This window comes from Primulina huaijiensis, chromosome 17 (genome assembly GCF_012295235.1).
Source record: "Primulina huaijiensis isolate GDHJ02 chromosome 17, ASM1229523v2, whole genome shotgun sequence".
Classification (NCBI taxonomy): domain Eukaryota; kingdom Viridiplantae; phylum Streptophyta; class Magnoliopsida; order Lamiales; family Gesneriaceae; genus Primulina; species Primulina huaijiensis.
The window spans coordinates 4,398,869-4,410,930 of NC_133322.1; the positions used below are offsets into that span (position 1 = coordinate 4,398,869).

At 34.5% G+C, this 12,062-nt stretch overlaps 2 protein-coding genes across 8 annotated transcripts; both read left to right on the forward strand.

The window, feature by feature from the left end:
* Positions 1–1,317: 1,317 nt before the first annotated feature.
* On the forward strand, positions 1,318–7,326 carry LOC140962940 (stomatal closure-related actin-binding protein 3-like). Of its 7 annotated transcripts, none has more exons than XM_073422063.1 (13): positions 1,318–1,561; positions 2,445–2,740; positions 2,917–3,045; positions 3,657–3,749; positions 4,079–4,219; positions 4,385–4,453; positions 5,305–5,388; positions 5,524–5,704; positions 6,011–6,127; positions 6,310–6,368; positions 6,511–6,645; positions 6,810–6,959; positions 7,081–7,326. In XM_073422063.1, exons 2-13 carry the CDS (start codon positions 2,462–2,464, stop codon positions 7,117–7,119), a joined length of 1,476 nt encoding a protein of 491 aa, XP_073278164.1. In that variant the 5' UTR covers positions 1,318–1,561; positions 2,445–2,461; the 3' UTR covers positions 7,120–7,326. The 7 variants fall into 7 exon arrangements, with proteins under 7 accessions (XP_073278164.1, XP_073278166.1, XP_073278168.1 ...); XM_073422065.1 differs by having other exon boundaries at positions 1,318–1,557; XM_073422067.1 differs by lacking the exon at positions 1,318–1,561 and adding an exon at positions 1,601–1,771.
* Positions 7,327–8,165: 839 nt separating this feature from the next.
* Positions 8,166–10,683, forward strand: LOC140963045 (G2/mitotic-specific cyclin-2-like). Its single transcript, XM_073422258.1, has 8 exons — positions 8,166–8,327; positions 8,678–8,825; positions 8,900–8,954; positions 9,042–9,320; positions 9,405–9,782; positions 9,862–10,020; positions 10,107–10,285; positions 10,377–10,683. Exons 1-8 carry the CDS (start codon positions 8,291–8,293, stop codon positions 10,525–10,527), a joined length of 1,386 nt encoding a protein of 461 aa, XP_073278359.1. The 5' UTR covers positions 8,166–8,290; the 3' UTR covers positions 10,528–10,683.
* Positions 10,684–12,062: the final 1,379 nt, after the last annotated feature.

Genomic DNA, 12,062 nt, shown 5'->3' on the forward strand with positions numbered 1-12,062 from the left:
TAATTAATTCCATATGTCATTGGTTTAATTACTAAAACATATTTAATTTTTTAATAACAAAATATGTGTAATTTTCATCTTACAAGGATTGAAGAATGGACACGATAAGATGACACAACTATATATATTTATATTATATTATAAAGTGCGAGATCCTTAGAATAACTATATTATAGAACACCAAAATATTTAATTCTATAATTATCCTTCTTATCCTACTAAAAATCTTCTCAACTCAGTCTATATTTTACATAGAAAAATCTAAACAAAATTTATCTTTTACATCTAACAACTCTTCTAAATTGAAAATAATTTCGTGTTAATTGTTTAATATTATTTGATCAAATTTAAAATAATAATAACACATGCAATGCGTGTGCATATTTTACTAGTTTTATTTAAAGTCGATGACATGATAGAAATCACCGAGGACACCAAAAGACGCATATCTATTTTTGCTACTCCATTATGGACAAATTCACCAAAATTGTTTGCTATCAAAATTACAGTGTAATCCCTCACTTTTTCTTATAACTACATTTTGATTCTCATTTAAATATAAATCAAATTAATTATAAAAAATATCATACAGACATGCAACGCGTGTATCGACATATATATTATATATGAGACAATCAAAAAAATAAAATTAAAAATTACATCAACCAAAAAAAAAATATTACCAACTTAAACCGGCGGATAAGCCAAGAAATAATGCTCACGCATCCATAATCCGCAAAAGGCGAGGATTGTTTGTCCAAGTTTCAGAGCGCGTACGAGCACGTGCATCGATTACTACGCCGGGGTACTGGGATACCTAATTGAGCGGCGAGTGGGGACAGCGCGTGGGATGAGGCTGTCCTTTTTATTTAATAAATTTTAGTTATTATTGTTTAACGGGCCAGTGAGATTTATTTACCACACTCAAATCACTATTGCCACTCTCCCCTCCAATATAGATTGACTATATTATCCATAAATACTACAATATATTTGTGATTAAAAATATTGACTTTTAGTTTCAAAAAACTCCTATATTTAGGCTAAATTCGTAAATTTTAGGCTTTTAAAAAAATATTTACCATTTATGTTACATCAATATGTTTTTATCTAACCAGTAAATTAAAACTTATTTCAATCATGATTTCATATCTTACTTGCATATTTTCATGATATCCTACTCAATTAGTTAAATCTTTCGAGGGCTTATGTGTCATTTCACAATTTGTTTGAGTTCCAATAGTAATTTTGACTGGAAAAGAGAGAGGCGGAATTATAGAGGCGTGTCAGCACAAATGGTGTCAAGCCTTTTACTTTTCAGTTGTCACTTTGCTTTTAAAAAGCTTACAGATTCTTCCTCAACTGCTTCCCTTCACATATTTGCTTGCACCAATCTTTTCTCTCTATTATTATAGTTACTTTTATCCATTTTTTATCCATAGCTGAAATCTTGAAGAATAGTGATGCGGGTCAAGTCAAGAATGTGAATATGTTCCATTGCTTCTTAATGCAGTATATTCTGTGAATTTTGTTTTGTGGGAACTGATATCTGCAACTGTAGGTTAGATTTTTATTTTTTTTTAAAATTTGGTTTGATTTGTACTACAATTTCATGCATTGAATTCATCTGGGCTGCCGACCCTTCTCGGTCCTTTTTCTTCTTTTTGCCTATCTATTCCTGCCTAACGAGTTCTTGAAGGAGAACATGAGTCTGTGCCATCTTTTCTTACTGTTGTACTCTCGGCATTGTATGCAATAATAACTTGCCACTGTGAGTAAGATTATTATTTTTTTGGCCTTTTTCTCAATTATACACGATTTTTTTGCATATAATTCATCTGTCCTGCCAACCCTTTTTGCTATCTCAAAAATTCAGGTTCTGAAATGAACCTCTAGAGATTCGATTTTCTCGGGAGTTTGGCTCTCTTTTTTTTTCCTCTCTCCATACACACTCGACGTACAATTGGTATTGTAATTTTGGGGATAGTGAGAGGTCATTCTCGACTGAAGTATTTATTTAGACGAATCGAGCCTTTTCAGTTTTCTGTGTTGCGTTGGCAATTTTTACAAAGGGCATGCTTGGCTGCTCTAGCTGTTTGTTTTTGTGAGGAAAACTATATTTTTAGTTCTTGATTTGGTGCTCAAGCTCACCTTTTCCCTGTTTGGCTTTGATTCCTTTATTTGTTCTAACTACTTCTTTTAGATTGTTGAAGACATCTTAAAGATATTTTTAAAGAAAATTTAGGCATTATAACTGCATTTTCAATCAAATTCATTTAGATTGATTCTTTGTTTGCAATGTACTGTTAGTGTAGTTCCACTAAAAGCAAGCAACACGAGTTGGGCTTTGGTGTTCTTTACTACTGCAGGTTTTACTTACATATTATCTTGATTGAATCTTTTGTTTTGTTTGAGATAAAATGACTCCGCTCTCGATGTAACAGGGCATAAACTCCGGGCAATGACGAAGGTTAGTCCAGAATTCGGCGATGTGGTGCCGGCAGTTTGGTCAGTGTCAGCAGATGTGAGCTTCAAGTCTGATCAGTTCCCTAAATACAAATTAGGGCCTGATAATCATATTTTAGAAGAGATCAAGGAGGACATTAAGGGTCCACCCCTGAAGGAAGTGGTTGTTCAGGAAACAAATCAGCTAACGGAACAGCATAAGCGTTTGTCTGTTCGTGACCTTGCCAGCAAATTCGATAAGAATTTGGCTGCTGCAGCTAAGTTGTCAGATGAGGTCCTTTAATGCCACTTTGCTTTTGCCTTTAATTTCTTGTGTTACTAATAACATAAGGATTTTCTTTATCTTCAAGCAGTGTGCTTTGGATATATTTTTCTCGGAATTTTTCCTGTAACTTTAACATTGATGACAAAAAAAATGATGAGAACGATGAAATCTATTTTGGAATTCAGGCTAAACTTAGGGAGGTAGCTTCTTTAGATGGACACGTGCTTCTGAAGAAGCTTAGGGATGCGTTGGAATATCTGAGAGGACGATTGGCTGGTCAGAACAAAGAAGACGTGGAAAAGGCTATTTCGATGGTCAGTTTATGGTGATTATAGTGTTCTATGTAATTAAGATTCTTCGCTTATTATCCGCGAACCTTTTATTCAGATCCCTGCTGCATTGGTGAGTTTGTTGTTAGATTTTGTATTATTCAGAACTCGTTTCACCCTTGTATCATCACTCATCACCCGTAAAAGAACATCCAAAACCAACGATTTATTAGTTATCCATTTCAAAGCCTCAAGCTTATACGCTTGTTTCCTCTTTTGCCTTGATGAGCTTGATTAGGAAGAAACACAAAATATTTTCGAAAAGCTTGTAGAATCATGCAGGTAAAGATGGTGGCCACATGTAATTTACAATTACTGGAGGTTTGATCGGTGTTGCTACAATTGCCAATAGAGCATTATAACCATAAATAAAAAGATAATAGTGGAGTTCTTTCACGTCAAATTCAAGCACCAAGAACCAAAAGATGCTATTCTTTTAAGTGGTTCTCATGCAATTCTTTGTCAGTGTTGTAGTTGAATGTATGGTTAACTATCAGCTGTCCGATTATTGTGCACTCAGAGTAATCTTTCCATATTTCGTTGATCAAAATGCTATTAAATTTATGCATTATAGTGCTCATATGTTAATGTTCCAGGTGGAGGCTTTGGCCGTAAAATTGACTCAAAAAGAAGGAGAGCTAATTCAGGAGAAGTTTGAAGTGAAAAAGCTAGTGAACTTTCTGAAGCAGGTTGACATGCACAACACAAAATTTGTCATAGTTGCCACATTTGTTTGCCGCATTTGCACTCAATTAGTTCATAGATTGTAGCTTGGTATGGGCAGAAGCTGCTACTTTCAGTAATTTCCTGCTATAAGTATCTGATCTTTACCTTCTGCATATCCAACATATACATACTATCTTATTTGTATTTAAAAAACAAAAACTATCTTATTCGCATCATTTGATTTTATTTAGCCTCGTTTTGGTGGTTATTTTGTTTGTCCTCGAGAACTCACCTGTAAAATATTTCTCTCCCCTTTATGGATTTTGTACAAGTGAAGTTGCTCTTTTTGCAGGCTTCTGAAGATGCTAAAAAGTTGGTCAACCAAGAGAAATCTTTTGCTTGTGCTGAAGTTGAAAGTGCTAGAGCAGTGGTGCAGAGGATCGGAGAAGCCCTTGAGGAACAAGAGAGAAACCAAAGTTCGGGGAAACAGCAGGTAACATTATGATTTAGGAAAATTTGATTTGCTTTTACCAATTTTTCTTCCCCTAACTGACCTTTGACTATTTGAGCAGCTTCAAGATATCTACTTTTTCCCCTCGATTATCCTTACTGCAGATTCCATATTTTTTTATGATGTTCAGAGTTTCTGAACTTACAGGAATTGGAGGGTCTAATCGAAGAGGTTCAAGAAGCCAGAAGAATCAAATTAAAGCATCAGCCTATTAAAGTATGTTGAAATAGCCTTATTGGTTTTATGCAACTGTTATTTGGAACTATGTTCTTTTGTAGCCATTCGTGACTTTTTTTAAATATGATTACTCCATGCTGACTCATTAATTCATGTTATAAATGGCTAGATATATGTCTTAATATAGTTCACACTCTTATCCTAGATTGAAGTTTACATGATCACTAATTGATTTGATCATTTAATGCATACTTTGAGATGCAAAAGTGTATTTCTTAAACTACATTCGGCTAGTTCATGCAATTACTAGTGGAGATTTACAAAGCTGGGCGTAGTTACTTAAATAATACTGTCATAAAGATCACATTTAATCTTTATTTTTCCTTGTCAGATACCATTAAAGGTATATAAATGCTTATTTAACAAAATTTTTGCGATTCTGAGTTTTGCATAAGCATATAGACAGTATAGCTCATCCATACAAAAGAAATTTACCATTTATAATTTTCCTAAAATTCTAGATTTCTCCGCAATGCATATAAGATCATTCCATCACCTCACCCTGCCATCTCTCAACAATATCCAGATCCACCCTTTTGCCACAATTTTAATTGCAGAGAACTACTCATTTTTCCTGTCAGAATCACTTTTCTAAGTATGTTCCTTTACAACTTTACTGAAACTGCTATTTACATGAAATGCATTCTTTGATTTTTGGATTACTTATACTGTGAGCGATGTCATAGTGTTATGCTCTTTCTTAGTTGTACGTTACTGCAACCTTGGCTCTCTAACATTTTGGCTATATTTTGCACTGGTCCCTGTTTTATGGTTTTCCATTTCCCTACTGCTTCATTCGATTTAATTACAAATTACTTCATGTTTTGAAGGTTATGGAGATGGAACACGAACTTCGAGAACTGAGACTTCAAATTAGAGAGAAATGTATGGTTTCAGTTAAACTTAGAAATGAGGTCTGGCATTTTCCTCCATTACCCTTCTGCAAATACAGTGGGATAGCTCTATTGCTACGGTTTTGACTTGTCATAATTAAAATTTCTATTTCAAGATTCAATTTATTCCGACTTATATGTCTTCCCGCTTTACAGTTGGAAATGAGCAGGATGGCCAAAGATAATTCAAACCAGTTATATGAGCTAAGTGGTTCTCAATCGTTAGGTTCCATTTTACGGGTTCATTCATGCTCAAATGAAGCAGCAGAGCTTGCAAAATCTTCAGTCCAATGGTATCGTTTGTCTTCTCAATCCAGCCGCAGGGAACCTATTTTAGGTATCAATATTTCCTTTCTTTTTTTTGGCTCACCGTGCGTTGTTTCTATTTGGATTTGTGGATTTCCTAGATCATATCAAGCCTGAAGGGGGACAACTAAAATCAATGACCTTTTTTTGTTTCCTCATCCATAATCCATAAACAGTATAAGTTAGGTCCCATGTAAAACTAGACATGCACCCTGTAATCGGTTTTTCAAATTTTCTTCACTCAAGTTTTATTAATTACACTATCTTTTTAGGAGAAAAAAATGTGTATAGTTTCTTTGATTTTTATCTTAGTACATCATCTATTCACCCCTGCAAGGTGCGAACAAGTGCGTTTATGCACCGGAGCCAATTGATGTTGGTCGAGTTCTACAAGTGGATATAGTCTCAAATGGCCAAAAGATCTGTCTGACAACAGATGGCCCTATTGATAAAGGTTGGTATATGTTTAATGGATTTTGTTAAGAATTACGATTCCATCTTTATGCCATTGAAGTATTACATGCGTTTACCTTAGTCGCTTTTCATGCTTATTTCCTGTTATAAGTTGGACTATGTAAAAAATCGTGATAGTTGAGGAAGGCTAATGAGGTTTTATTTTTAATTCTGCCCCTACAGCAGTTAACTTGGCAGGCTACGTAGAGACACTTTTGCGGAAACCAAACAATGACTTCAACGTACGTGACCTTAGAATCTATGCTTATTTAAATTGCATCTTCCAGATTATGGAGAAATCTCGAACTTAGTTTATTGTCATACCATGTTTAAATTATTCTTGAAACATCTATTTTTGAGATGCTAGTACTTCTCGGTTTACAGGTGGTTATATCTCAAATGAATGGACGGAATTATTCATCACAATCCGTGCACTTGTTTCACGTTGGGAAAACGAGAATAAAGCTTAGTAGAGGATGGATCACCAAGGCCAGAGATTCATATTCGAAGTCGATGCAGGTATAGACAGTGATAATGATATGATTCACACACCTGTTTGAACATGTACCTGAAACTAACCACGAACTGATTTGCGAGTTAGATCATGTCACAATCCTAAGAAAAAATCCAGGTTTGTAACTGAAGAATCTGGCATTAATCTTTTCGATAATAATCTTTTTCAGCTATGTGGGTTCAGAGGAGGAGGCAATTCTGCAGCCAAGTCACTGTTTTGGCAGGCTCGAAAAGGACAATCTTTTGTGCTGGTGTTCGACTCCGAGAACGACAGAAATGGAGCCCTGATTCTTGCCAGAAAGTATGCTTCTGACTGCAATGTAAGTAGCTTCTTGTCTTTAATCTCTTTTTACACGCGAAACACTAAAACACTTCTTTCTCATGTATTATCAAATTCGGATTCCTTAAAAACAAGATTCTAAATGGTGATTGATTCACCAGGTCTTGCTTGCTGGTCCAGATGACGATGCATTGCTGTAAGGATCGAGATTTAAATTTCGATTGATGCAAGATAACTCCGAGTGTGTATTTGTGTGTGTTTTTATTCGAGTTTGATCAGTTCAGCTCCTATTAGTCATTACAATACGTCGTAGGCATGGTTTTTGTGTTGCCTATTTCATAGGTAGTAGTTTGTAACACCTTCTGCCCATCATTCAATTGTTATTTCATTCTTGATGATTTGCCATTCGGAGTTTCTCTCCATATTTACAATTCCGGGGGATATACCCATTTGTGTTAAAAAAATATAGCTTGAATACCAATCAATATCTATGTGCTTTCTTCTTCTTTCTTTTTTTTTATTTCTTTTTTTCCCCTCGAATGGGCTTGTTAGAAAATTGGGATATTGAAAACCAACTATAGAAAATTTGATAATCGGGATAACAAACATTTATGAACTCATCTTTCATATGAACACCTATTAATGTACGCGAATGTCACTATGTCAGTAAAAGTGATAAGTTTCAGAAATCGGAGCTTAACTCTACTGGTTTCATCCGTGATTTCTCGTGTCAGCGGCTCAAGTTCGAGTCCTCCCCACCTCCGAGATTAAGAATATAAAAAAGGGATAAGTTTCAAAATAATAAAAAATTGCATTTGATTAATTTACTGTGCAAAAAAATTTAGAAGTTAGAATATATTATGACAAGACAAATTAAACATTTTGACCATTAGTTTTCTTATATTACAATTTTTAAAAATAAAATTAATTAGCTTTTTTTATGTGAACTTTTTTTAAATATATATATTTTTCTCCTTTTTTTAATTATTATTATGGCGCAATAATGCAAATAATATACGTGACATGGCAATTAATATAATTAACCCTAAGAAAATATACTCCAACGGTAACTATTGAACAGTACAACGGCTACGAAGCCCCTCCCAGGCGGCGGATTACGAATGTTTACAAACAATTAATACTGGCCGTCAGATCGACCTCTCCAATCCAACGGTCAAAAAACCAAGAAAAGACGACCGTTGGAACGAAGCGCTGGTTCTCTAATTTAAAAAAGAGGCGTCTCATCTCCCTTTTGCGAATTCCCATTACTTTTCACAGAGAGTAGAAGTGCGTGGGAGATAGTAGACAGAGAGAAGAGACCGAGGAGGGATCAAAGAAGAAGAAGAAGAAGAGGGTAAAATTTACTATAACATGGCGTCAAGACAAGTTATTCTGCCGAAGAACATAGGTATTGGATTCAATCGTTGTATCTGTTGGAGTCCGATAAAAGACTGTTGATAGCCATGCTAGAAATTCTACGGGTTTCTTTTTGTTTTTATTTTTATTTTTTGGATTTCTGTGATTTTGAATGTATTCATATTTCTATTGTTTACGGTATTGTTTGTGTAGCGAGGGTGTTATGCCTCGAGTCATTTTTTATGAATGTGAAATCTTTTTATAAAAACTTTTGCGTAGAAATTTTTGTCAGTGCATCCATGAACATGTTGATCAATCTTTTTGTTCATTGTTTTGAATCTTTTGCATATATATTTTCAAGATTTACTGTTTGACTGACTGATCCACGATGAAATATAATAGGCGAGGCACCGATTCCTGGGGCCGTTAAACAGAAGAACATGGTTGCAGAAAAGAAGAACCGACGTGCACTTGGCGACATAGGGAATATGGTTGCCCCTTGTGGGGTCAAAGGCAAGCCACTTCCTCAGGTTTCTCGACCTGCCACAAGGTATTTATCGATCTTGATCAACTTTTGGGTATGATTGTTTATCGATCTTGATCAACTTTTGGTAATACTTTCAGGAGTTTCTGTGCTCAGTTACTCGCCAATGCCCAGGCGGCTGCCGCAGAAAACAAGGTGTGTTTCTTGAAATCACATCTTGCAAATAGTATTTTTCAAGTTTACGTTCACTAATAAATCTTTGTGGATTTTCTTGAATTACAGAACTCGTTGGCAGTAAATGGAAATGTAGCCATTGTAGCGGATGGAGCTCTGCCCGATAAAAGAGCCGCCCTGGCCCGCAAACCTGCTCAGAAGAAGGATGCTACCAAACCTAAGCCTGAGGAGATCATTGAAATCAGCCCTGATACTGAGGAAGTTCACGTGAAACAGAAGCCAACACAGGTAGTAAATGACGAAAAACTCGCTGAGAATTCGGTGGATAAGTCGTCATCAAGAAAGAAGGCTCCAACTCTTACTTCAACACTCACTGCCAGAAGCCAGGTCTATATCACCGTCACTGGGATTTTACAGCTTGTTTGCCTATTTTCAGAAGCATTTTTTTGAGACAGTTTGATTGATTTTCAGGCTGCTGCTTATGGGCTGAATGACAAACAGAAGGAGGACATAGTGGATATTGATTCTGCTGATGTTAACAATGACTTGGCAGTTGTTGAATATGTAGAAGACATGTACAATTACTACAAGTCAGCCGAGAATGAAAGCTGGCCACATTATTACATGGATTCACAGCCGGAAATTAATGAGAAGATGAGAGCCATCCTAATAGATTGGCTTATCCAAGTTCACTACAAGTTCGAGCTTTCTCCTGAGACTCTTTACCTGACCATCAACATATTGGATCGTTATCTGTCGGCCACGACTACATCAAGAAGGGAACTTCAGCTGGTGGGCATGAGTGCTATGCTTATAGCCTCGAAATACGAAGAAATTTGGGCTCCTGAGGTGCATATATAAAAATTTGACATTTTTACTCGTTTGAATTTAGGTAAAATCTCTTATTAACCATGAGATTTTACTGCAGGTTAATGAGCTAGTTGGCATGTCAGACAACACCTACTCAAACAAACAAGTATTGATCATGGAAAAACGGATACTCGGGAAATTGGAATGGAACTTGACTGTCCCGACTCCATACGTGTTTCTTGTTCGTTTCATCAAGGCATCCATGACTGATTCGGATGTAAGGGGTCGTTCGAACTGATTTTTTTTTTTGAATAAATATGTCCAAGATTCTTAAATTATTATGTTCTTGTGTGGTTTTTATAGGTGGAGAACATGGTCTATTTCTTGGCTGAGCTTGGAATGATGAATTATCCTACACTGATGTACTGTCCCTCAGTGATTGCTGCCTCAGCAGTCTATGCAGCAAGATGCACTTTGAATAAGACTCCCCTTTGGAACGAAACGCTTAGAAAACACACCGGTTTCTCGGAACCACAGCTCATGTAAGTAAAAATGTACAAGAAAAAACAGGCCTGTAATTCTTGAAAATGATTGTATATGCTGCTTAAGTAATCTTGATTCTTTGGTGATCAGGGATTGTGCTAAGTTACTGGTTAGCTTCCATTCAGCGGCGGCAGAGAACAAGCTAAAGGGGATATACAGAAAATACACGAGTATGGAACGAAAGGCGGTGGCTCTGCTGCCCCCAGCCAAATCTCTTTTGGCTGCTGCTGCTTCCAACTGACATTTTATTCACTACTAGAAAGTATGCTAACTTCATTCATTTTTAGAGGAGGATGGATTGATGATTTATCCTTTGAATCCTCGACTCGTTTTCTGTTTCAGTTCCTGATTTCATAAATTCTTTTTATGCATTTAATAAAAAGTTAATGTTGAATCAGATCGAGTTTTTGTGATAATATTAAATAATCGTGATATCAATAATATATTATTAATATCAGTATATCATTAATAATAATAAGATAGGGATATATGAACGCGGGATATAACGAAACCTTAAAAGGATTTTGATTTTCGATTCGATTCAGTTTCTTGTTTTACCTCTTTTTTACACGCAAGAGAGACCCTACCCGTTAAAATTTTGAATGACATATGTTCGATATAACTCGTTAAAATTCAAACTCATACCGAAACAATAAAACTTAATAGTTGTCTCATGGGTTCGTATCAACTTCTGCAAGAGCAAAGGGTCCAAAGGCGAAACTCATTCACAGAACATTTGTTGGGTTGTTATGTTATCTTAAAATTTAGACTTAAAGTGATTTTTTTTATAAAAGTAAAGATAATTAAGTAAACAATTATTTGAGCATATTAATTTTTCTGAATTTTAAAATAATTATGTTATTTTTTAAATTACGGATATGTATGAAACAAACAAACTCAAAAAATCATATTTTTTATACAATTTTTTATTTTTGAAAAGTTTTTCTTGTTAGTTTCGTCATATTTCTTAATTAGATTAGTTTTGTAATTTTTTTTGTATAAAATAAGATATAATATTCTTGAAATCAGAGGAAAAAATGTAAAATTAAAATCCAGTCGCATTTTTTGAAAATATGTAAAACCAATCGGGCCAAAAAGAAAAGTGATGCGTACCCTATTTATTTGAAAAGAACATAAGTTTGAGAAAATGTCACCATGCATATCATTAATATGTAACTTTGTTACGACTCTTAAACTTTGGAAGCCAAATTATTTTTATTTTTTTTTTAAAATGCTTCGAAACGACTAAAATTAATTTCTATTTATATATTTTTTTAAAAAACATTAGTTTCAACTTGAGCGGAGGATGTCTATTATATTTTACCAAAAAAAAAAAGATTTTACAAATATTAGTTTGAACGTAAAATAAAATCAAATGAATATTAGAATCCAATAATACATAAACTCCTTTAATAAACCATAAATTTATGAATACATGCCTAGATTAAAATCTTAAAAAAACTACATAATTGAATTCGATAATCAACTATTAATGAAAAGTTGAAAACAATTGGATTTTTTTTTTTTTTTTGCAAAACACAATATTTAATTTAGGTTTTTAAGAAAAAAAATAAAATCCAATATATTTATGTAAACATTAATAAGTGACATATAATAATTCAAGTCTCGTAATGCCGCAAATTCTTAAAATGATTGCTACGATAAGAATTAAGAGCTCTACCAATTTCGGAAGCAACCATATTCTTTAGATATACTTAAAAGAAAAGGAACTTTAAATATTGGGTACTCGCAATAATTTTTTTTTTGTTAGGTGGA

Coding starts and splice junctions, on each gene's coding strand:
- LOC140962940 (XM_073422063.1), top strand. CDS start 2,462: ATGACGAAGGTTAGTCCAGAATTCGGCGATGTGGTGCCGGCAGTTTGG. Junction 3,750..4,078: donor TAGTGAACTTTCTGAAGCAG/GTTGACATGCAC, acceptor CTCTTTTTGCAG/GCTTCTGAAGATGCTAAAAA. Junction 6,960..7,080: donor AGTATGCTTCTGACTGCAAT/GTAAGTAGCTTC, acceptor TTGATTCACCAG/GTCTTGCTTGCTGGTCCAGA.
- LOC140963045 (XM_073422258.1), top strand. CDS start 8,291: ATGGCGTCAAGACAAGTTATTCTGCCGAAGAACATAG. Junction 8,328..8,677: donor TATTCTGCCGAAGAACATAG/GTATTGGATTCA, acceptor GAAATATAATAG/GCGAGGCACCGATTCCTGGG. Junction 8,955..9,041: donor CGGCTGCCGCAGAAAACAAG/GTGTGTTTCTTG, acceptor CTTGAATTACAG/AACTCGTTGGCAGTAAATGG.